Source organism: Gadus macrocephalus, chromosome 12 (assembly GCF_031168955.1).
Source record: "Gadus macrocephalus chromosome 12, ASM3116895v1".
In the NCBI taxonomy this organism is placed as follows: domain Eukaryota; kingdom Metazoa; phylum Chordata; class Actinopteri; order Gadiformes; family Gadidae; genus Gadus; species Gadus macrocephalus.
In genome coordinates, this window is record NC_082393.1 from 4238114 (window position 1) to 4264513 (window position 26400).

The window sequence follows — 26400 nt, forward strand, 5'->3', positions numbered from 1 at the left end:
CAAGCAAGGAGGCTGGGTTTTATTTGAAAACCGTTCCAACCTCAACGCATTACCACTCAAGGTGACATCGGCAAGACACACCTCCTAATTTTGGCGACCACCAAAAAGACATCTTGAACGCACCTCTTCCTATCCACCCAGTCTGCAAAATGCAAAGGCCAGACTTTTGGCTATTTTGCAACGTAGCACATTTAGTAGACGACACTAAACAAGTGTCATCTTGCAATGGAATCCTTCAACCGCTAAAAGCCTTGTCAGATCCGATGCGAGAAACGACACACTGAAAATATCACGAGTCTTAACGTAGAGCAGATGTGCATCGTCACAAACTCCTGAATAAATGAAACCCAAATAACTGCGTGACCCAGTCTGCGCTATAAGTCTAACTACGAGAGTATGTTTTTCCTTTGTCATTTCGTTTCTAACCTCTGGGAGTTGGCTTGGTACTAAACTGAACGAGGAAAAGAGAGGGGAGGGGAGGTGCTCAGATCAGTGCTGCGGGCTGATCTGAGCCAGTGCTTCCTACCTTGGACATTTTCCAGTACGAAAATGGATAATGAGCGCACAAACACACACACACAGTATATATGTCCATTACACACACACACAAACACATCTTTATAGTACACAGTGTGGCACTGGGAAATCAAATGGGAGAGAGCGATAGAGATACCAAGAAAGAAGGAATAGCAGAACGTTGATGCTCATTGGAAACTCTACGAGAATGCAGAACGGTAACGGCACTGAATACATTGACACCGAATAGATACGAGAGATTATTCATCGCACTACGGCCCAATTAGCAAAGAGGAAGAAGAGGGCAGAGAAAGAGAAAAATGAGAGGGAGAAATTAAAACTAGATTCAGATTCGCACGGATACCAACATGCAACAAGGTCATGACTATAGTCAAATTAGGTAACATTAGAATACAATGAAATAAAATATTAAAATATATAGAATATCAACATAATATATAATATTTACCATTAGAATAACTAAATGCAAAGTTCCACCTGCAGACTTAGCCACCACTAAACATCCCCACTGAACTGGTTGCCATCACACGACGAAACCAACTAACACTGTACAGCTCATTAGCCAGTCAACTGAGCTGGACATGAATAGACACTTCTTTATCAATCCTCATCGGGGATTTAATGGTTTAATCATGTGCTCAAAACAACTCACAGCTTCCCCTGATTGGGAATTTCTCCAGCTACATGTTCTACCCATTAAACTTTCAAATGAACCAACATGGTTGGTTCATTTGAACCTGCAGGCTTTAAACATTTCTTTGAAAAAACGATGGAGAGCGGAACATTGTAGTAAATTATGTACCTCATAAAGCAGTATCATGCTGTTGGTTGTTAAAGTTCATTTAAACCTGATAATGTTTGCAAAACAGGCATGATGGAATATAGAAAATCAATTAACTTTCGGTTCTACATAGCTGCGGGGGAAATTATGGGCTTGTTTTTGCTCCGAAACAATGTAACCTAACCAGTATAGCCTTTGTATTTTACCATTACAAATGAAGTGCTGTGTTCATCCGTGTGGATAAAAGCGAGGCACTTGCTTCCTTGCTCATGTATAGAGTTTGGCTGTTTATCCAAATCCAACGCAATTTTAAGATGCAGTGGCAACAAACGCAAATCAACAAGAAAATGTGGACGTGCAAAGGTTTAATTTGGAAAATGATTTGATATGTACTGACTCTGCATTGTCAAAATAATCAGGGTTCCCCAAAAATAATGTTATGTGCTATAAATGCTATTTCCCAATTCCACCATGTAACTTTTCAAAAGGACGAAGGAAGTCAGTGTCTTTCAGGTCCACTCTTGGCATGACTTTAGGTTAATATCTGAAGTCTGAATGCAGTCGAGCCAAAATCTGGATGCACTGGGCGTTTCACTTTCTTTCGCTTTGTTTCAACCACGTTGCTCAAGCGAGAATCTGTAAAAGAGTGATTGGCTTAACACAAACCCAGCCAGAAGTAGTAAACTCTAAAGAAGTGTCTGTGAAGATGTCAAACTTAAATCATGCAGACGACCAGCTCCTGTAGAAATACTTCGGTCGGCTATCTCTGCACCGAACCAGGAAGCAAGACCCCTTGCAGTGTCTGTTTTCCGGCCCATGCGCTGTTCTTGATGACAGATCGCCAGCAAAGGACCCCCCCCACCCCGTGACTGCTTTACATGAGGGGGTTGGAGCACACACTTTGGGAAGATCCCAGATCATGTCATTGCACCATTCATTCACAAATACAATGGATATGGAAAGTCCAGAAGACAGGCCCGACGTTAATGGTGCTTGTCGCTGCCAGCTGAGATAATAATCCCCAGAAGACTCTCGAGAGATCAGAGGAAGGTAGGTAACTTCTCACGATAAATTGCGCACAAATGCAAGCCAACGTTTTTCCCCATCAACAGCCAACCCAAATTCCCACAATAGCAGCAGAAAGCCATCACGTTACACCATCATGCGGGCAAGAACACGTGTTAAATACAAAGCTAGATAAGACCGCAGTGGACGCCGAATAGACAAATATCAGCCATCAGACGTGTGCGACCTAAAAATAAGGAGTGTCGGTGGCCAAGGTGACAGACGGGCTGAGAGGAGACATATGAGGAAGAGGAGGAAGAGATCAGCCCCCTGTATTGGAAAGAGAAGTTGTGTTTTTGCTATCCGTGAAACCCCATGTCCGAGTGACAGACCCATTAATCAGACTCTGCGGTAATAATCACCATGTTCGGTCCGATAAGGAAGAAAAGGCAGTCCTGAGACAATATCATCCCTAATTCATTGCATTGCACCACAACATTGGTGCAACCCACCTCAGGGAATCTTAGCACCAATCCATCACACCACTCAATTGGTGCAAGGCCAAACAGAATATGGAAGGCAGGAGAGCTACTGTGGTTATGCATACATTTCCTGAATCACCTAACCCTTGGACTCATAAGTCCCCCCCCCCCCCTTCATTCAGCTGAAGAGGGCCAGTTGGGACCAGCACACGATACCCATCCAGCAGTTGGCTCATTGCCATTCATGAGTCTTGGAAAGGGATAGAACTACAATAATGGTTACAAAAGGAAGACGGTATAGTATAGTTTATAGTTTAGGCATGACCTTAAGGAGAATATTAGGCCAGGAGGGGAAAAGGGAAACTCAAAACATACCACCGGCGATACGAGCCGCTTACACAGCAGCACTGAGGGAATACGTGGGTCAGAGTTCTCTCAAACCTTGCCTTGGGTTGTGCTGCGCATTTGGTCTCATTTATGAACGGCCGCGTAGAAAAGAGCTCACCTTCTCAACAGCAAGGGAATAACCCAATCCTACCACGTGCAACAGATAAAAGGCATTAAGACCCATGAAGCCCTCCTCCAGTACTGCTCAGTGAGGGAGTCGAAGGAGAGGGCGTTACGCTTTAATCTTTAGATATTCTCCCGGCCGGGGTCCAGTGGGATTTATGAACCTGACGAGGATCAGCCATTAATTTAATCATTTTATGAGTGTGGCAGGGCTACAGTAGTTATAGCGCAGAAGTCAAATTCCTACCATTATTACCTATTGTGTGTTGTAGACCTCTTAGCCATTTCCATGGCTAAGAGGTCCCCTAATCCCCTAAAGCCTAATCAACCCACTTAACACAGTACACAACAGTCTGTGAGGATTCATTCCCCCTCCACCTGCACGCAGGCATGCTGATCAAAGCATAAGCAGCACTCATTTGAATAAATATGGAGATAAGAGAATTCATTTGCATTGATTCACCCCGGAGCCACAGACTCGAAGGGCCTATCAGGGCAGCCAGCTGCCGGCCCGAGGCCCGGTTCGGTCTGCCTTGCAGGAGGTGGATTAGTATAAGGTTAGTCACCCACCAGCCTGCAGGCACGCTGATTGAACCCCTGTGGAGCCTGACGCACCAGGTCGGCCCGATCACCGATCAACTTTTCTGTCAATTTCAATTTCTTACTTTGAATCAATATCATCGGTTGGATTTTACACGGTTAGTACGTTGTTATCTCGAAGGAAAGGTTTTCTGGCTGTTTTTGTTGCAAGGGCATTATAATTGATATGCATATGGTCATAGTTTTAAATGTACATTCTTCACGGGGTGCTTGCGTTGATGTACAAAACTTTATTCGATATGGAACCCCATATGATCAAATACATATTGGCTGTTGAATAGGTGTGTGTTTATGTATTGTTTACATTGTTGCGCATGAAGTTGGACTCTATGCGTGAAAGGTGCAATATAAATATAGCTTTTATTCATCCATTAAATAAAAACAATAGGGCATTTCTTTCCTCTTGCACGCATGCAACACCTCTCTGCGGTTCTATATTAAGAACCAAACAGTTTCGGTGGTGACTGTTTCGCACTGCGGCCCCTGGGTGGAAAGTGGAGGGGAGGGCCCGAGGGTGAGTGGTGGTGGTGATGACGTGTGTCCTGTAATTGTTAGAGAGAGAGAGAGAGCAGAGTGCTCATATGTAAACGGGGTTGTTTTGGGGGCCAGGACGAGTGAAACACTATCAGGCAATAGCCAACAAGATGAGGTCATTATCTCAAAAGGCAGGATTGCACACGAGTAAGACGGATCAGTGGGGGTTCTGCCCTCGATCCATTATTAGTTGTGAAGGTGGACATATATGGTATGAAGGGGCGGAGGGAGACCATGTTACTGTGTAGAGAGTCAGCATTTCACTGACTTGGCACGAATAAGCAGCATGAAGAAGAATCAAAGTCAATTCATGTTTATTTCTAAAATCTCCTAAACCAAAAAAGACAGAAAAGGAAAGAAGCGTCAGAGGTTAAAGTATATGATGATTGTGTGTATAGTCGTGGAAAAACCAGCTTAAACCGTACAATCATTCCGAATGGTGAAAATCAAAAAGGCAAGCGCTGAGATAAATCTAGAGAGCGAGTCATGCATCAGTAAGACAGGTTGAGTTAGGCCAAGGACAATGTCGAAGAGCCTCCCGCGGCCGACAGTGAGTCAGCCTACTACAGCTACTGGGAAGTCAGTCCTGTAGGAAAATAAATACCATCAGGCTACACAATGGACTCCGTCCTCCCTAGAACACACCCAAACCGCTCTCCGGCAGCCTCCACATCATTGGTTAGCGTTACAGTACAAAGACACACCCTCGATCAGGACAGGAAACCGACCAAACACCACCCGCCACAGCATCCACTCCTCCACCACCACTTTTACTGTTTCGCTTCGGGATATATTTTGCATTATATATATCAGATGTTGACTGATAGCCACCGCAGCAGGGTGTTACACACCTGCCAACAACTTGTGTTATTTAGTTTTACTGGGAAGACTTTGAGGTACCGTAGGACTGTGCAGCTTGCCATTGCTTTAATAGCGGTTGCCACTCAAATGCTAAACTGCCTTGATGAATGGCCGTTTGAAAAAGGTAATGGACTGCAGCTTCATTAGCCTAAATGAACCCAAGGCTACCGAGGCATACCAAATACTAACAACTGGTCTCCACGGGGGAGACGTATGCCAGTCTAATTATAAGCACTGCTCACTCAGGCCTGGCACCCTGCAACACTCCCATATAACCCAGCTCCTGTGACAGCTATGACTAAGGGTAAATAAACCATGAAAATTTGCCATATGACCTCACATGATGTGAATCATGCGCCCAAGTATATTGAACAAAATGGAATTAAGGTAATGTCAAACGGTCAACCTGACGCTGAGGACAATGAGAAATTGATAATTTTATCAATGTGCTTCATGTATTTCATAAATTACAGGATTGTATATTAATAATACTATAATATAATATACTATAAAACATAAGTGTTGTGTTGTTATGGTTCAATGGAGGGGATCGATTTTCTGGATCAAAGAAGACGATAGGAGGAATTCAAAAGAAAAATTGAATAGCTATAAAACACGTTGGATATTACTGCCCCACATTTGCCCCTCACGGTCTTTTCATCAATGGAAACAGCTTAACGATAGATCTTGTTCCATTGTTGACACGAGACGGAGCAACGCGGATAGGAAGATGAAGCTAAGCTTTATCTGCTTAGCCACGCCATGAATTTGTAAGCATTCAAGAGGCTGAAGTGAAGTACACTCACTGGAGACTACTGATCCTTATTGTGGATGAGTTGCAGATGTAAGCTCTGCATTAGGCAATGTACTTTTAGGTTCGTCATTGTCAATAACTACCAGCATGCATATGATTGGATGATTTTAATGACATCAACAAAAGGACATTGTAAACATTGGTTTTCTATAACCTATCCAAGGATTGTTGTGTTGCAGTGCGCTTTGAGCATTTTTTTTAAGAATAAGAGCGATACGAAGTTATCAGTACACAGATGTCTTGGTTTAACGGCTGTAACATTTTATGAATCAGTTATGACTTTGAGGATTGGTATAAAAGGTTATTCTGTTCACTCCTCCACCTACTATTGTATTGTGAACAAATAACAGCAATAACGGTAGTAAGAATTGTAATAGGCTCAGAAATTGTTTTTTTGTTTTTTTAATAGTGCTTCCTTCCTACACCCCTGCTTGATAGTGCAGTTCATCTGTCACGACATACAAAGCTTAAAACCGAAAACAGGGGATGCGAAGGGAAAAATGTGGGTGTGCCATCACACCACCACATAAAAACAACCCTCTCCACATGATGGGCCCCCATATTCTCTGGCGCAAATTTAAAACCAAACACCAAAATGGAAACAGATGTGGAGCAGTTACAGTTCCTCTGCTCTGGTGTGCGTTTGATGATGATTCTTTTTGGTGTTGCGATTTCTCTCCTGGTCACAGTACAATCCTTTTCTCTGCCAAAGATAACTTAAAGAGTTCGGAAAAATAGACAGAGCAGTGGTGGGGGTAGAAGATGTGGAACACGTGTGGTTTCATACGTCTTTGGTCCGCCCTCTTGACCCACAAGGAACCTAGTGGACTTAGTGATCCAATAACTCCTTTTTATGATCTCCTTCAAAAGGGTAATGGTCTAGTTCGCCTTGCTATGCAAGCCAGCTGCTGAGGCGGAACCTCAACTGCATTCTATTCTCTTGAACCCCTAATGAACAATACGAAATAAAGAGTTGCAAATTGAGGAACTCAAAGTGCAAGGCAATTCATGGAAAACCCTGCACTTGAGTAACCACAAAATGAGGAAGCTGACCTCTTGCCTTGCAAGTCAATGATATGCTCTGGTTACCATAAGTCCATCTTCAGATTAAAATAATGAATCAGGCTAATGTATACAATTGAACAACTTTACAGTGATGTTATACACTGCAGCGAAGTAAAGTAAGGGGACAACATTAGCTGAGACTTGCTCCTTGGTTACCACATGAGTAAGCAAAGCAAATCACCAAAGCAGTTTTTCACAGGGCGTTATACAAGGTGAACTTCCACAACAACAACTCGGATACAAGCCAGCTCTTCTCCCGTTCCTTCTCTCACAGCAGACTGGGCGGTGTTGTTTAAAATATGACTTTCAAGAAAATGAAAAAGCGAACAACTTCTGTGACATCTACCACTGGTTTCGAGGGAATGATGCAGCAGAAGACAGCACAGGGAGGGGAGGAACCGCTCCTGAATTGTTTTGGTAAACCCATGATATGCGAAAAGTGTAAGTGTAGGCCTTACTCGCCTCTTTAGGTTTTTGTCTATGGACTTCGAAAAACGGTCCATCAACAAATAGATGGATTTCATGTGATGTTAGGCAAATATTAAAACAGTCACACGTCACCATTGCATTTTGAATTTCAAAATGACGTGTAACTATGCATGCAGCACTGTATCCTGACTTGGAAAGGACGATCCAAAATGTAAAACTAATGCCTTGTACCTTTTTGCATTTCAGCGACAAAAAATATATAAACCACGTATTTCATTCAAAATTAATAATACACGTCGTCTTCATAATTCATTTGGCACCAACCAAGCCTGACCCCAATTGTACATGTGGAGCAACCAACTAGTCGACTCTTCCCAAGCCCCTCCATGGTCCCTTACACACTTCCCTGGCCCGAGCTTTCTTCAAGATAAAAATAGAAAACTGGCAGAGACCACTAACACCAGATTATATTTGCAAGACGCAAACTGGTTACTTTTTTCCTAACGAAATCCAATGCAAAAAACATCATTGAATATATTTACCTGAATCGCGGGGAGTCCTTCAAACACTCCTCAAATTCCACAGCGATCTTCATTTTGCTTGCAGGCTGGAGAGATGTTTGATTAAAGCCAGTAATCCAGGCAGGAATGTCTAGTTACCTTTCTACTGTGGCGCTAATCCCTGCGAGATGTCAAACTGTCTGTCACACTGCGAGCTAGCCAGCGCGGCTAGCTTGCTCTAAATACAAATATCTGACAATTCAACCATAGACGTGTAGATTTTAAATGTCTGTCTCTATCGACTCTACAGGAAAAGTCAGTGGAAGTGGCTAAAAAAACAACGAAGTGTGTCTCTAGTCGCTAGGTCATAGCCGCTAGTGAAGTGGAAGCGTCCGTTCCCGTTCCTTCACTAGGAGCGGAGAGGCGCTTCCTGAATTCTCCGCGGGACAGCCAATCAGATCCTAGAGGGCGAGAGGCGCTTTTCTGAATGCTTCGCGGGACAGCCAATCAGACCGCTCCCAGCTCGAGGGCGAGCGGACTACTACATAGTTGTTACGCTGTTTGAAGTGTTTCTCTGTTGTGCTAAACATCTGATATGTTTTTAACCTTGGACATTTTTTTATTCTGAAATGCAATTAACCAGTCAAATATTGCAAATAAATGGAATATGAACTATCCGAAATTGAATCACAAAAAAAGGTTCTGAAATTTAGCAAACGTTGGTAGGCAACCCATGGCCATACGTTAAAACAACACCAGTGCACCACTTTGAGTAATTAGTTGCTTTATCCGCTTATAAATGTTGTAAATCTATGGATAACTTGTTTTTGCGTGTCCAACTGCCACCTTGTGGCCATGGGTTAGCACAACACATTGACCTGAGGAAAACCTTCCACAAGCACAGGTGCAAGTCACATTTTTAAAAATGCACTTTGTACGTGATCCAGCATTAATAGATGTATGGGCATTGTTACTTCCAAGCCTTTTGAATTAAGAACCGTATCTGTTGGAACTTAATGCAATTTTGGCATTTTGTAATATAATCAATGACAGGTCCGAGTCACATAGATTTTTGCTAACATTGTTTAATGAAGAAACAAAAATGCACATCTTTGTGATTAAGTACATGCAAATTCGAAATACAAAAACATATGAATCAGACAATCTTGAGACACACGAAAGGAGACATGATTTTCTGTGTTTGTTTGAAAACATGGTAAATATTTAGCTATTCAAAAGCAAGGTGAGGGGCAGGAGAAAGAGGGCGTGGCATATCCATAGCGTAGATTGATACACACTTACATGAATACAGTAAAGTATTGCAATCTCCATCTTGAGGTTAAAGTCAACTTGTGAATAAATGTGTGCGCAGTCGATCCTTTTATCTCAAGTAACAAAGTTAACAAAACTCTTAAGCATCCTTTCTGCAACAAGTCACACGTAGAATAAGAGGTTTGTCAGATTTAAGCCACATCCAGTATGAGCTAGAGCAGATTGAGAATCTGAGTGAAGAGGGAGCAATAGATACAGCTTCGATCACGCATTATCCACTCGTAAATCATAAAGAACCGGAAGCATGCCACACAAAGATGAAGTAATTTTAAGATTTGAGTTTCAGTAAATTGTATTTAAGTCAAATTCCTAGCCAGGCAGACTCACCTACTTGTATTATGGTTCAGATATTAAATCCAGATAATTGTATCAATGTTCCTAAACCATGTATGCATGTCAACATCATGCTTTGAACTAAGTTTTGGTCTACCACTGGATATATTCAGGAGTTCAAGAGTTTTAACATATTTTCAGAACAAATGCAAGTAAAGTGTTAGCTTTAATGTAAGCTCAGTGATTCAGTGTTCTGCTCTTGGAGCTCTAACCCTACTCCTTAAAGCCACAAGGCTCAAACTCAATATGGCGGCCCAATCGGTGTAATGACCAACAAACAGTCTTCTGACGTGTGCATAAGGCCGGAGGGACAGATGCATGTAGAGAGAAGCTTTTAAAATATATGACAAGACATGCTTAGGGTTCAAATAAATTAACACAGTGATGGGCAATCACACATTTAAGGGCAATATGTAATATCCGGTTATAACAGTGCGTACAACTACATTTAATATAGCATTATATGAAAACCCCTTTTCACATCTTTACAAGACCTTTGTATTACATAAAATGTGCTTTCTATACTCTTTCAGACCTTCCTCCACATTGAATCTTTAGAACATAAGTTAAATCACAAGTCGTATTTTCCTCTTGTCTAAACTCTAATATGACAGAAGGGCTAAATAGCACTTAAGACAGTCTCTTATCTCTTACTCTCCCAGAGCCTTTCAAAGCTCTCTCTTCACAGAACCAGCAGAAAGACTTGTGCTGGGAATTTAAGACAAGGCAAATGCAACAACTGGCAGCTTTACATTACAAAAATTTAATTCATCCTGTAAAAAAAAAAAAGTCCTCTAAATGTCAAAAAAGATACACCATCAGGGGCAACATAGCCCCGCCAGTTATGAGAATGCTGATTTAATTTAACCGTAAGTTTGTATAATTTATAATAATTTACAGATTGAGCTTTACATTTGAGCAAAGTTCCTGTTGACATGTCTAGCATAACATATGAGACATGACATTCTGAACTGACAGAATGCTCCATACTTAACAGAGAGAAGTTGATGTTTGAGGGATAAGTAGATGAGATGCATTGGAGCGCATTACTGCAGCGGCAAGGAAAGGGATTGTTCTGTATTGGAATTCAGATTTTAACCGGGAAGCCATGCTATAAATCGTTCAAGAGTGAGATTGATTCAATATATTTTAAATACATATATTTATATTTTAGTCGTGAAAATTCTGCTGGTTATCAAGTAGAGGTGAAATAATAATAGGTCCAATTACAAATAGAAGCCTCTATAATTGGTCATGAATAACACACTGGAATAAAGATATGGTCACACACAATCTTAATCGAATGGCATTATGTTTCATAACCAGAGAGTGCTAATTGGCATTATCATTGTTATTATGAGTCATACTACGAGGACACAAGAAAACTCGGCAAGGTGATTTATATAAAATGTGTGGGGAATGGGAAAAAACAAAGGAGAGCTAGGTTATGGGTCATAAATAAATGGAACCCTTACTCACTACTGCAACCACCATTGAGATAAATAATGCAGAGGGCCATGCGTCGACAGGGCTGCTGTGGAGAGACAGTGGATCTGGTCAGCAAGCCCACTCTGCTCCACGACGGAGGGGAGAGGGCTACCTGCTTCATAACAATCAGTGGTCCAGCACAGTCTTTAAAAAGGAGCTCGGGGACAAGTCCCGGTTCTTAGTCCTTGGCGCGAATCAAGTGTGAGAGAGGTCAGAAAGGGAAACGAATAGGCTTCTTGGCAACAGGGGAAGTCAGTTGTCTGCATTAGCATCTCTTCCAGAAGTAAAAGGTCAAAAACACGTTTATTTTTTTTAAGGGGTGTATTGCACTGCATTGTTACGTTATTTAAAGGAGTTGTAGACAAGGACGACAGGCCGGCAATGTTATTGGCTGTTGAAGGTGTTGAATTATAGTTGGTGTGGACTTGGTGGTCGGCTGGTTGGTGCAACACCAGGACAGCGAGTACAGTAGCGGAGTAGTCCGTCTGGATCAGAGCAGAGATGAGCAGGATAACACAGGGACAGAGCGAGGAGTGCCACTCCTAGGAGTCCAGAGATTCAGCTAGGAACCAGAAGAGAAGAGCGTGAGAGACACACGTGACAGAAAAATGACGAAAACAAATGCAATAATCATAGTCTTTCTGTTACGCTATTCGTTGAGTGATGAGGTCCATTTTGCCCTGAACTACAGGGATTGGAGCACACTAATGGTTACATGACAACAAGATAAGCTAAAGTTTGACAGCTTTAAAACAAACGGTTTCGCAATGTTTGTGTCGCTGCATGCAAGACCACCATTTTGATTCAGTTACTGTATTCCCTCTGAGCCAACCTTTCCACAATATCTGGGATACAGCATAGATTACCTGTGTCAACATCTACCTGCTTAAACGGAAGGTCATGAATGACCGAGTCATGGTGAAACTAACAGGGTTTACAACAAATGCTCAGTGATCTAACAAAAATTAGAAAGATATCCTGGCGGACTGAATAAACCCGTGGATGTAAATATAACAATGGAACCGATTCACCCATGTCATTCTGGAGCTACGCATTAATCTCTGTGAGTGACAATGCTGACAGCCAATCAAAATCCTGTCTTGAGTCGCCCGGCTTAACTTGCTCTATCAATCAGACGTTCAGGGGGAGTCACATAGTGACAGAGTGCAAATGAACGAAAGAGGCCGAGAGCACAACTGCTGAAGCGTTCCTGAAGGCCAGAACTCTTCCTCACCTTCCTGCGGAGGGTCAACGTGGATTTCCTCCGTCTCCTCCACCTTCTCCTCATCCTCCTCCTCTGTTGGTGCTGCTACCGTGGCCACCTCCTCCGTCACGTCCCTCATCTCTTCGTCTTCGTCCTCATCCTCGTCTTCGTCATCCTCGTTGGCGATGAGCTGACGGGCGAGCTTGATGTTCATGCCTTCGTTGTAGTGCATCTTCCTCAACATCTGAAACTGTGACCTCTTAGCTATGAGAGAGGGAGAGACATTTGGAGTGGGTTACCAACAGCTGGAGTGCAGCGGCATTATTGGGGCTTATTAACACTTGTACACCTGCTAACTACTACACTATTGGCTAAAGAGAAAGTACTAGTGCGTCAAATTTAAAATGAGAAGGAGGTACATAAGAGAGAATGCAAAAATAGATGGCAGAAAAAAAAAAAAAGAGCAGTGACACTTTTTTTGTGTCTTGCCAACGCAGACAACAGAACTTGAACTGCAGACTCAATTCTTCCCGCCCTTTCACGTCGTGCCTCAGTAAAGAGTGATCTCTCCGTCCTAATCACCAACATTTACGACCAGTCCCTGATACGGGTGAACCCGCTGCCATCCAGTCCACCGTTGCCGTTTTTCGGTTTTGGTTTTGAGACATGAACAAATATTTCCTTTTCACCATAGTTACAGTGGACATTTCCATGTTGACTGCTAACAACTTAATGAGTAATGTTTTCAATAACATAACAAGGTGAAGTTACAGATTAACACCCCCCTGATGCCTTGCTTCTACTTATATTGCAATGTAAAGGGTTGATCTATCTAATGGATTCATCAACATATTGCTGTAATCTGCTATAAGCTACTATACGCTACATTACTACAAATCCATGATGATGAAGAAGTGGTTTGAGATGCTAGGATTAAACATCACTCAATGAGGAGAGTAACGGGGTTATATAAGAAATATAAAAAGAATGGAAGGCGAAGCAACTTCAAAAGCAGTCAGACTACAGACGACACCGGGCATCTGTAGTGGGTCTATTTTTGTAAACAATCATTTGAGAGAAAGCATCACTGCTAACTGGGGCTGGGGGGAGACATCCAGCTATGATGAGGTGGATAGAGTATATGACCCAGTTACCATATATGGAAGTGAGCGACATTTAGCTGGGAGACCGTTAGAGGCCACACTCACAATGAGAGACCTGAGTGAAAGACAGAGAGGCCGAGGGTGCATGTATTGGTCAGGTGCTAGCATGTGCAAGAACTTGAACACATTATTACTGTAGAGATGATGGGAATGTTTTGGACTTGAATGTGTAAATGGAGTAAATAGATTACACAAGGTACACTAAATCAAAGAGTTTGGAAATTGTAGTGCGAGATGCCTCATCTGCCAATCACGTCTGGGAGGACACGTAAGCATTCTAATCTAGTCCAAGAGACAGTTGACATCTGTCCGTCACTAATCAACCAGTCTGCAGTGTAGAGAGACATCAGGCAAGCTAAACTAAACACAGTTCACACTGTGTGGCTAGGAAGTGCTCTAGAGACTCAAGTCTTTGAAGAGAGCAGATAGACATACAGGGAGAAGGCTTGGAGGCTGTGGTCCCAAAAGGGCCATTGTTCACTTGGAACAGCCCCAGTGTGTTCGCCACTGCTCTGAGGGAGTAATACAGACAAGACGTTCGGTAAAAGGCTAAAGTTCATTGTATGTGTGTGACTGTCTGTCTGTCTGTGTGTCTTAAAGTCAAATTTAATAAATAATTAATTTTAATACCACCTTGAATGAAATTTAAGACCTAAAACACACGATGGTGGGGGGGATCCTGCTGTATTATAACCCAAGCATAGCATGTGTGTCACTCAATGAGACTCATTCACCTACCCATTGTCGCAGACTAGCTAGCAAGCACGCAGATAATCATTTATATATGCAGCTAGCAAGAAAGAAGCCTCTATATGTCCTTCCTGAAAAGTCCAACGAGAAAAATAATGCCCCGACAAATTAAAGACCTTGAGTTACAGTATTTAAGACCAGCATATAACATTTGGAACGAATTTAAGACTTTTCAAGGCCTTACATTTAGAAACATGAATTTAAGACTTTTTAAGGATGCGCGGACACCCTGGTTTGGTCCTGTACCTTGTTCTTCAGCACTTATCTCCTCTTCCTCCTCCTCTTCACTGCTCCCCTCCTCCTCCTCCTCCCCCCCCATGAATCGGTGATCTACGTTCTCTGCTGCCGTTAGCCTGAAAGAGACGGATGGGGGAAATGGAAGAAGCCTTATTAAAACAGAATATATAGCAGGGAGGGGCGCTTGACTAGCCAGGCGTCTCCGGTGGTCTGTCCGCGTGTTCATTCAGAGATGGGATCTCACGCAGCAAACCGATGAACCCAAACCCCATTCTCCGTGGAATATACTGCCAGGTCAACCTGAATAAAGGAAAGAAAGCGACCATCACACTGAGACGTTTTATGCTGGTTCCAGAACAAAGAGAAGGATGGTCGCCTGCAGAATCAAACCGTTAAAGTAAAAGCTACAATGGCCCTGGGGAGAGGCTATTAGTCCGGGAGAACCAGCAGACAGCCACTGAGATGGAGAGAACCCAGGGGGAAAGGAAACGATTCAGCCTCGAAGTCGGAATAACGCAAGAAAAGGATCGGCAAAATGTGGCAAGAGCAATACATAAGAATGAAAGAATATAATGTTGGAGATGATTCACAGACAAGGAGGAGAAGAGTGAAGTGACCAGCAGGATGAGCGGGAGCAGCTGTTGGCCTATCAAAAAGGCTTTTGGTGAATCAAATGTAGCTAATTGACTTAGGAGCCTGGAGCTGTCTTACATTCCCTTCTTGTAGCGCTGAGCCCAGGCCCACACCCTTCCTGGATAATGCACTACCTTGTATGAGCACAGTGGCCAGGAGCAAAGTCCTACTATTAGAATCCAGCACAGCTCCCATTCGGCTGCCCATTAATCTCACACATTAAAAAACATGATTGCTTAAACTATTTTGTGACGCCAGCAAAATGATTCCCATCCGCGCGTACACACACACACACACACACACACACACACACACACACACACACACACACACACACACACACACACACACACACACACACACACACACACACACACACACACACACACTGCAGTCCGTTCGGAGGCAGAGGAGGCAGAGTACAGTAGACTGCGACAGCATTCTGCCTGGGCAGCTCGGGGCTGCAGGCATTGACAGAGCAGCTGCTTCACGCTGCAGCTCAGCCATGAGTTACTGCCAGGTCAGGCCTGGATGCCTGCCTTGCTACTGCTAGTTGCTGCTAGCGCTACCGTTTACCCTGACAGCTGCTGATGAGTCACACCATCCTTACTCCTCCTTAACACATGTTAAGGAGGAGTAAGGATGGGTCAAAAAGTAAAGAAAGAATTTCCCCCAAAAAAGGGACAATAAAGGATTACTAAACTTAACTAACACATACACACATCATACTCCCATTTCGATTATAGACAAACGGATGATGGAGGATAATCCAAAGAATAAATAGTAAACACAAAAGTGTGTACACAGCTAACAGTATGCAGAAGCAGCACTTTGCAAGGCACTACGACTCGCAACCATGTGCGTCATTGGAGAGACCAGAGGATAAAGCGAAGTAGCTGATAAGACAATAACTTTCAAAGCACTTTCACCATGAGAATAGCTGCGTACACATGCAGGTCAAATGGGGTTGTTTTTGGTTGGCTGTGGCAATCAACTGCGAGATCAGGTATCAAAGTCTGATGACAATATACACTGGCGCTCTATCTCCTCTCTTCCTTCCTTCCTTCCTTCCTTCCTTCCTTCCTTCCTGCCTGCCTCCCTGCCTCCCTCCCTCCATCCATATACTTACTTTGAGGCTAGGTCGTCGGCCGTAGGCGCGCTGTGACCGTCTGAGTCACTGAGGGCACCCTCGTCATCTTCGTCACCCACCATCCTGAGAGGGCACACAGAGAGGCGTCAGAGAATGAGACGACAGAAGACGACAGTGAGAGCGAGTGAGTGAGTGAGTGAGTGAGTGAGTGAGTGAGTGAGTGAGTGAGTGAGTGAGTGAGTGAGTGAGTGAGTGAGTGAGTGAGTGAGTGAGTGAGTGAGTAATCAGGTAGAAGAGAAAGTCGATTCCAATCATGACATGCAAAGGTTGGTCAATGTTGGGATGGGAAGAAGATGACAAAGAAGGAGGAGACACGACAGCGAAAGGAGTGAGAGAGAGGCGAGGAGCTCCTCACCTGTTGTAGGGCGTGCTGGGTTCGTCTATCTTCATCATACCGTAGTCTTTGTCAGCTGGGTGGTACGTCGCAAGGATGTTCATCTCGTCCCACTTCTGGGACTTCTTCCTGCGAAAGGAGAGGAGAAGGACAGAGGAAGCAGGTTGGTCACAGAGGAAGAACATAACCCAAAACAAAACGACAAAGGATTGGACATTGGAGTGTTACCACCAGCATTTCTACAGAGCTAAACATAGAAACTGGAGTTAATAAGAAAATGTGACCATTGATCGAACAAGGTCACACAATGGTGATTAATAACATTAAAAAATGGAAGAATGTTTGACATAAAGGTGCCGCCACAGAGAACTAAACTGATTAACAAATAAGCATATTAAAATACTTGGGGAAAGAGGATAAAACTATTTGCATTGCCGCCCTCGTTTTGTGCAGAAAGTCTTGAGTCAGGATAAAAAAAAAAGTCTCACTGTTCCAGTTTGCTTTTTATTTGGACAACTGAACTGAGTTGGTCTCTGCTCAAGGGAAACCTGTACCAACCATATTCTCACAGCTGTGTTTGAGACAATAGACTGACCTTTGAAATCCATGAAGGAAATGAATTAGAAAAGGGCCCCGTCTGCCTTAGACAATAACGACAAACTAACGGCAAGGGAGAAAACCATCGAGATTTCATTTCAAATCACGAGTGCTCAATTTAATTTAAATAGAGCTTTTCTACGACACAGCCCTTTTTTCTCGACACAGCCCAGTCCGCTTGGGGAGGGCGGGGTTATCCCCTAATCACAATGCACGGTGAGGGTGTTTATGAACAGCCTCTCTTAGCAGCCTCAGAAGGAAGAGGAAGGAGGAAAAGTCAGCGCTCGGCAGGTTAGCATCAATATTGGAATTGATCAGTGGGGGGCCTTGAGGACATGCTGTGTGGCTGAGACTCTGAACCGCCCTGGAGGAGGGGGGGGGAAGTATGCAAGTAGGCAGATCGTAACCATTATAATTACACTTAAGAAATGACTTTGTAAATTCGCACACCTGAGCTCCAACCAGCCTCGTCGGGTGTACGTGACTCACAACCACCACGGGCCTTTGTTCCACTACAAATCCATTCAGCAGTGGTATAATCTGTAATTTAACGAGTGAAATGAAATGAGCGTGGATGACGCAACCTCCATCTGCGAGAGAAGTGGATCGCACTCCCCTGAAGGGCAGAGACTAGCATCAGGGACTAAATATAGAGACGTATTCCTGCCTATGCTTTGCAGAGCATCCTTCCGAGGTGGCCGACAGAAGGGTAGGTCTTGCTTGAGAAGAACTCATTAACTGGAGTGAGCTGGCGCCATGGTTAGCCGAGATGCACTATCGGGTGGCATTGTCTCAGAGTGAGTGGTGTGGAAAAGGTCTAAAGGTCTCCGATGTTGCCGTTTCAAGTGTGTTCACTTCGGAGGGGTTCAATCAAACGGATCCCTGAGAGATAAGAAATGGACACACAGGAACATGACATGCAGGACCTTGTTGGCTGGTGTGGTTAGAATTAAGCAGATCTCGCCAGGTTTCTGGTGAGTTTTATAAGCGTATCTTTACATATTTTGCAGGCAAAGGGCATTGCTGAGGTTAATTATTGAGGAATATCATCCTCAAAATACCTGGGCATGTGGGGATGAGGTCTTTCAGAATTATTTAGTGAGTGGGAGCATGAGGTCAACATCCCTAGGCTGATAGACAGGTGGTTCCTTATGATATCTTTCAATTATTAATACAAATTATCCCCCAAAAATTTCTCAACTTTAACCAATCCCGGCACAGTAACAAAAGAGTGCTATACCTAACCCTACAGAGGAACAAAAGTGTATACCAGGACAAACTCTTACACCTATTGCTGACCTGTATGATTTCAAATATTCTCCCATTTGTAAGATGGAATTTTTTTTCAAGTCAAGTGCCCTCAGATGCCCTCAGTCGGCATCGATGACCAGGATAAAATGTCCTGGTAGGGGGTTGTTCCTTCACAATATAGTCTAGCTTTACTGCGTGCCGATGCCAAGCTGTCAACATATGTGGCTTGAAAGATAGTGAAGGAAAGATACAGTTTCACAGAAGCGCATGTCCTTCTCCAAACACACAGACCATTGTTGTATGGAATTAAATATGCATGACAAGGAACAACGATAATGGTTGGTTGATTGAAGGCAAGAAACAGGGCTCCAATAGGAAAAAGAGATGCGCTGTCAGCCCATCGAATTCAGTCGTTCAAACAATAAAGAGTTTGAGTAACGGGTTTAGAGAAATGTTAATGTGAATGTCTCCCTTAACCAGCAGGTACCTCAAAACCAGCTTTTTATATATTTGTTCATAAATAGGATGTAATTTCCTACAAGTGGACTGGAGTCAAGTTTGATTAAAAAGTACAACCTGGTTTAATTTGCCAGTGCCTGTCTTTCGATATTTTAAGAATAATAAATGCAGAATTAACTTTGGCTTCTCATGATAATAAAAGTAAGAAAACAAACATAACAAAATAAACTAGTTTATTGACAGCCCTAAAGCCTTCGGTCATTAAGGTTAAGGTTAAAAAGAAGCAGAAGGAAATTGTCTGTTGACAGTCTGCTCATAATAAATTACATTCTGTTGAAGCTGCATTGGCCGCAATTCAATGGCCTACAATAGAGCATATTGTTTTAAGTTTGTTGGCACAACCTTGCATCATGGTCAATACCTTTTGAAAGTCAGTCAAAGTCTTTCCAAGGTCAGACACGTCTCCCAAGAAGCAGAAGCAGTCTTTATTAACTAGCTGAAAACCTGCATTACATTTATTCAGCTGGCACTTTTATCCAGAGCGACTAGGTTATTTCAACCATGAAAATACACCCCCAAAAAAGCAATATTCTTTAGTGCTACATTTAACAAATAAGAGGTAGAGTTGTTGTTGCTGTTGTTGTTGTTTTCATTGGCCGAGACACGGTCTTAACAGGTGAGCTTTCAGTCTGCGACAGAAGATGTGTAGGGTTTCTGCTGTCCTGTCAGTGCAGAGCTCGTTCCACCATGCTGGTTCTAGCATGCTACAGTGCAGCTACTGTGCAGTTTGTATTTAGTGCTGCCTGCACACATCATCCTATTTTCTTCAGACTATTTTCGTATCAACACAGAAAAAAATGGTGTCACTATCGGGAATGGAATATATTAATATCTGCCATCTTGCGTGACCTATTTTCTCATAGGGCAGTTCAGCCAAAGGCTGTCGAATAACATCTCGAGAAGGAGAAAAGGAAACAACGCTAAAGACAACATAACATTCTACACTATACCCTACAAGGGCTTGTAAATGCTCCCAACAAATGCTTTACCAGGTTTTACTTTTAGTAAGTTCAAGCACTTGCTTGATTATCCACTGGCTTAGAGTAAACTGATGTATAAGAAGAGGTCAAACACTAAACATTGCACTTTCACTGATTTAATTTGCTCTGTATTTATTATAATACTAGTTCTGAACTATTAATAATAATCAAAAAATATATCAGCAGTCAAAGACATCTCCCAATAATGGGTGATTTGCATTAAACTGCTGGCCAATCTAACGAGGGAACGCAGGTCAATAACCGGGCCAACATGTACTATACATCACTAACGTTACTGGATCTGCGCATCACTAGTATGGCTCTACCAGAACCAAACATTGTCAACGATGAAACCTGAAAGGGCTTGCCTTACTGCCGTGGAATATGTTTGGTATGAAAGACGGTAATCTCGAGTTGTTTGCTGACCGATAACGAAATGGTCAGGAACAACCAGGTGTTTGTAGAAAAGGGACCCGAAGGACGACGCTGAAGTTGGCATCCGATTCGCAGCATCCGATTCGGCAGCTGGTCCACTTTAAATCGGTCCTGATTGAAAACCACTACACCTAGACTCTTCAAATCTGGACTAAATTTTCACAGTGAGGCTATACATTATATAAAACATAGTTACAGATTTGTGAAACCTTTTTTCTATCAGTGAAAATGCAATACAGGCTCATTTAGGGGTCGAGACCGCATTGCATTTTCACAAATAGGGTAAAGGTTTCAAAAATCTGAAACTATGTTTTACATAATGTATAGCCTCACTGTGATAATGTAGTCCAGATTTGAAGAGTATAGGTGTAGTGGTTTTCAATCAGGACCGATTTGAAGATTCTAAGTGGTTTTCAAGCCGAATCGGATGATGCGAATCGGATGCCAACTTCAGCGTCGTACCCGAAGGCAAGTGTACAGTGTCTACTGCCTAGTTACAGATATGGATCGTAACGTGACTGTGCCGCCCCTGTCACCACCGCTGCTGTTAGCTCCTGCCTGCCTATTCTCTGCACATCTAGCTAACTGATTAGGTTTGCTCGTCCAATAGAGCAGGGATGAGTACCATGAAACACACATAGACTTGGCAATAACTACACATACAGTGAGCTCTACATACATGGAGCAATGATGGAATACGTTTAACGACATAACCGCAGTTCGTTGGACCACCGGTGGCGGCTAACAAGTGTTTAGCTAGCAGCCTTGGCTAGGAGTGTGGGCTGAAGTTAGTTGGCGTGTGACTTACTGCTGGTCATCCTCAGAAAGTCCGGGCGTTTCTTCGGGGTTTTCCGAGGGCACATCTTCGGGCAGGGGTTTGATGTTCGTCTCGTTGTTTTTGTTTTTCAGGATACCTTTAATCGGTCGTGTCGCTGCCATTCCACACGCTGTGTGACCGCCGCCGGTTTTCTCAAAGTAGGCAAATTGTCTCGTAGCAATTTCTTAGAAGAACGCAATTCCTTATAGATTAATTCAGTTTTGACTACGATAAACAGAGGACCAGTTACGTTTTATATGCACACATCCTCATAACTCTACTCTCTTGTACAAAGTTGAGAGTAATCTATCATTCCTGTGCTGCACACATTGACAGTGCGCACATCATACGCATACAACTGCCAAGCAAGGCACTACCTTCGCGCGGCTCTGTCTTCTTGGACCCACAATCTCGCGAGAAGTCAATGAAAATTGGATCGTAAAAGACGCCATATTTAACGGGTCAAAAATACAATTGTATATTCAAAAATACTTGGTCCAGGGAACCCTTATACATGTGTGCAGAAAAAAGGATAGATTACTCTTAGACTACGAATGTATACATATTGATTCATTTTATTTCAAGTAAAACATGGCAGGTCCTTATTGACCTCTGTCAAACAAAGTTTTAGCCTAACATTTCATGCAGTGTCTATGCATTCACCAAATGAACATGCTTCAAAAATTGAAAACATATAAGGGATAGGAAAATACCACAACACAACCCAAAAATGGTTTTAAAGAAAAAAAACAGTAGGCATGTCTCTAAAAGCCTTTTCATATATTTTATTTATGAACAATTTGTCTATGGTTTGCTGAGCGTCACAGTGCCACTTTAGTTTCAGATGTCATATGACAAATAAAGTGAGGGAACAATGCTTCCTCCTGTGAATGTCTCTAGTCCATTCTCTGGACACACCTTCGGGCCAGGGAACGAGCCACGCCTAGCTGCTGCAGCCAGGATTTCTCTGTAAATGTACTTCATCACAGAGAAAAATACATGTTACACGCAAATACAAAATGTATAGGCCTAGCGATATTATTGTATACAAAAGAAAAACATATATAATGTATTCGTAATAGACAGACCTGGAAATGGCCAGCCAGTAAATGGCATTTTCCTTGTGGGTGCGGTCGCCACTTCCATGAACGTTATTAAGCATGAGGGGCTTTTCCTGCGCATGGAGATTTAGCTGCCTTGGATTAGTGCCAAATGTGATGGGTGGCAGCCATGCCCTGCCTCCCGGTGAATCTCTATCCCTGTCATCCTTGCTTTCACCTGAAAAGACATCAACACCTCTCTTTCTACAATTTATTCGTTGTCTCTGCATTTTATTGGACACAGCGTTGTCGGCAGGACACAGGCTTTGCAGCTGCTGTTTGTCTCCCTCTAGTGGCCGTCCGGAGAGTAGACGTGAACCCGTGAGAGGTGTCAAAATCTTGGCTCCAATCTTTCTGGGTACCTTGGTCTCATCTCTAACAGGTTTGGATGACATTTTCGACTCTGTGAAGCCATCCACCAGCACTGTGTCTCCGGCCCTGGATTTAATCGAAGCCCTTGGCGCATGCGCTCTCTTGAATGCTGCTTTTGTTTGTCCTACCTTCACCCAGGCTTTGATCTGAAGGTAGACACGCATGGACACACACAACTTTGGAAGAGACATCACCGAGTAGAGCTTGCTGACTATGTAGCACACACACATTTTGTGACGGTGCTGGAGGGCGATCTGCAAGGGGCAGCGGCCACAACGGTCTCTAGTGGCCAAGGTCACAGGGTTGTTGCTGACAAAGAGTTTGAGGATGAGAAGCTGACCGCGCTCTGCGGCTATGTGGATGGGGCATTTGCTGCTGTCTTGGTGAGAAGTTTTGTGGCACCACAGACGATACGGATGGACCCCTACTGGTCGCTCGGGGCGCGCCCTCCTCTGTAGAAGCCAGTCCGCTAGCTCCAGGTGGCCCATGAAGGCAGCGATGGAGAGCGCCACCCGCAGTTGAAACCTGCAAGAGCAGCAAAATATTGATCTCGCTTGACTCGCTGAGTGATTGAAACCCATACGACAGCTCTTTGTATATATTTGACATTAAAGTACACTGGAGTAGGCTGTTATTGACACAAACCATGTGTTAGCATCACACCTCATCACCACCTTCTCTTTTGACAGGTGGCATTGGATTGCCAATATGTGTCCTCGAACACAGCCCTGAATGAACTCCACCCACCCGTCCCATGTGTCCAATTGAAGAGTACTGCCTTTAGAAAAAGCACAAACTGTTGCAGTCTATACGAACAGAACATGCAGAAAAAAATCTTGAAACGTTCAGTGACATTTTTAAAACAATTGGTCTAGAAGCACAACAAAGGCTGTTATAGACAAATAGTGAAATAATACACTTTATGATAACACACTAGTATTTGTGTATAACACCTTCAAGTCTGTAGAGTGCGCAATATAACAATGACTTTAAATCACAAGGTGTCAAACATTCATAAGAGGAGGACGTGTGGTGAAATGTCAGCCTACCCAATTCTATGTCATAGTCGCTCAGTAGGTTGCAGTCATAGAGTTCAACTCCGAGAGCCGTACTCAGTCTGAAGGTGCTGACTGGTAGGCCCACATGCAGGGAGATGATTGTTTTGAGCCTGGCTACCGTGGTACTCAAAAGGGGTGTAGGTTCTATAACGGAGAATGTCTCCTGCGTCACTACATTGAACACCTGTATCGCAGGTGGTGGTTTGTTCTGAAAAAAAAGCAAGACAAAGCACAAAAATGTGTTTAGCCGAAAGGTTGCATTGTGAAATAATAAGCTTACACAAATTAATCTTCACAGAGTGTCTGATTACAGTAACAACGTTTTTTCTTGACCTCTATCATCCAGAGTGATTTAACAACACGTTAAAAGCACTTAAACAGACAAATATTATATACATTATTATTCAGCTTTTTTCGGTATAACATGAGTTCAAGAATAACATCAGTTCATAGAAAGAGTTTCCTGAGAGTCATATCAAAATATGAATAATAATAATATTAATAATGTAAAATATTGTTTTTATATTATTTAATCATTTACATTTATATTCCCATGCTTGGGTCTGTCATGTGCTCCTGACTTTTTTTTAATATCCTATTGTAAGATTGGTAAGGGTACATTGCTGCTCTCTGTCTCCCGATTCCCCATATATGCAGATGTTGCTTTTGGCACACCGATGCAATGAGTATGTGTTGCTTTAGCCTTTATGTAGCACTGCTATTGTTACTCTGTAGTAAAGTTTGGAGGACAATAAATACCTTCAGTCACACACACACACACACACACACACACACACACACACACACACACACACACACACACACACACACACACACACACACACACACACACACACACACACACACATGCTTGTGTGTGTATGGGATTTCTTATGCAAAGTTGCCTAGTGACAGTCTTGGCATCTGTCTGATAGTTTAAACCGGGGTCTTTTTGTCTTTGAATGACTCTTGCAACACAAGGCGTCAACAGGATAAACTGAAGACTAACACTCATAAACCCATTCCTTTGAAAGCCGTTTCTCTGTTGGGAACATAGTGTTCATATCGAGGTGTGGCTTAACCTTGCTGTGTGTGGGTCAGAGGCCATAATTTTCCACACATATTAATCTTATTGCTATTGCAGAATAATTAAATAATGTGCAGTAACCCTTGTTTTATCAAACAACATTATTCTTTAAGACCAAGGTTATGCATTAACAACAATAAAATAATGAGCATACATAAAAGTGTACGTTTTTTCTTAAATATTTGTTTACAATGTATTAAAAATTAACTTTGAAATTAACTATTTTTGAAGCTAAACAATGATTGAACAATGAACTTGTTGTCCCACTGTCATTTAGAGAAATATTAATTGACCTATAATTAACACAAACAAGTCCTCTTGCTAAACATTTGATGAATTCAGAATGTGCTTTAGTCTTTTTTCTACCACAATTCGACTGCATCGTCAAACAAAACCATTATAAACCGACCCGTGTCTTTCAACAAGATTTGATTCTCACTATCTGTTAAAAAGTACATTAATTAACTCTATATTCTTACAGTGATAAATACCTTAATGAGGCACCGGAGGACAGCTCCCGGACTGACCCCCACGTCGCCCAGGGCCCAGCCATCCTGCAGAGATGCACCAGCGTAACTTAACTCCAGCTCCTGCTGGACATCCTTGTCATTGGCTAATTGCAAAAGAAAATATTTCTAGAAATAAAAGATAAGACGAACACCGATGACATTTTCAAATATGTGAAACTCTTTAAGATATGCAGATATGCATGATGGTATATTACTACGCATAGGCATTTCAATTTCTTAGTAGTCTACTAGTTTCCCTTCATCTTTCTCTATACTGCTCGCCAACGATTTTTTTGGTGTTTGATGGAAATCAGTCAAATAACCTGACAAAGAAGCTCCCAGAAGAGACCCCCATTCAGAACTTTTACTACCGTCACCATCTGCTTAACGGCCCCCACAGTCTGGTCCGGGGAGACGTGGAAGGGCTCCCTGAAGTCTTCATAGGAGACGAAGATCTTCATGTCTGACAGCCATCCAGTGGTGAGGACCCCGCTGCCTCCTTCCCCTTTCCCTTCGCTGGTGTTCTGGTCAGACAGAGCAGTGTGAGTGAGGTATATAAAGTGAGGGGCTGGGCCGTTGCATAAGGGGGGGCCGGCGTCAGTGTAGGGTGGCATCAGTGTAGGGTGGGTCACTGGGAGGAAGACCCTCTATCATAAATAAAGAACAGGCTGGATGCATATTCTTTTTTTGTATCTTCCCATTTTGAATTTGCACTGGGCTGTGAACTTTGTTGCTGATGCACCTTACTTTTTCCTGTTGGATAAGGATTATTTGAATCAATATTATTTATATTCCTAGATTTTGTATGACTACTCTTTATATTTCTATACCTTCCAACTGACAGACAGACAGACAGACAGACAGACAGACAGACAGACAGACAGACAGACAGACAGACAGACAGACAGACAGACAGACAGACAGACAGACAGA

The 26400-nt window shown here is 42.8% G+C and overlaps 3 protein-coding genes across 5 annotated transcripts in view; all 3 read right to left on the minus strand.

The window, feature by feature from the left end:
• Positions 1–8569, minus strand: part of LOC132469367 (arf-GAP with coiled-coil, ANK repeat and PH domain-containing protein 2-like) — a 48103-nt gene extending 39534 nt beyond the window's left edge. The window contains exon 1 of one of the 2 annotated variants that reach the window (XM_060067325.1): positions 8161–8569. In XM_060067325.1, coding sequence (XP_059923308.1) covers positions 8161–8213 — 53 coding nt within the window. In that variant the 5' untranslated portion in view covers positions 8214–8569. The remainder of the gene's footprint in view (positions 1–8160) is intronic. The other variant, XM_060067324.1, reaches the window with a different exon arrangement.
• Positions 8570–11573: 3004 nt separating this feature from the next.
• On the minus strand, positions 11574–21736 carry ppp1r2 (protein phosphatase 1, regulatory (inhibitor) subunit 2). Its single transcript, XM_060066624.1, has 6 exons — positions 21333–21736; positions 16764–16871; positions 16388–16471; positions 14635–14741; positions 12506–12739; positions 11574–11833 (listed from the first exon to the last, which is right to left on the minus strand). The coding sequence occupies exons 1-6, from the start codon at positions 21461–21463 to the stop codon at positions 11814–11816; spliced, it is 684 nt and encodes a 227-aa protein (XP_059922607.1). The 5' UTR covers positions 21464–21736; the 3' UTR covers positions 11574–11813.
• Positions 21737–21898: 162 nt separating this feature from the next.
• Positions 21899–26195, minus strand: LOC132469218 (protein ANKUB1-like). Of its 2 annotated transcripts, none has more exons than XM_060067145.1 (6): positions 25839–26195; positions 25450–25593; positions 23863–24079; positions 23459–23591; positions 22430–23338; positions 21899–22319 (listed from the first exon to the last, which is right to left on the minus strand). In XM_060067145.1, the coding sequence occupies exons 1-6, from the start codon at positions 26079–26081 to the stop codon at positions 22238–22240; spliced, it is 1728 nt and encodes a 575-aa protein (XP_059923128.1). In that variant the 5' UTR covers positions 26082–26195; the 3' UTR covers positions 21899–22237. The 2 variants fall into 2 exon arrangements, with proteins under 2 accessions (XP_059923128.1, XP_059923129.1); XM_060067146.1 differs by having other exon boundaries at positions 23477–23591; positions 25839–26190.
• Between the last annotated feature and the right edge of the window lie 205 nt (positions 26196–26400).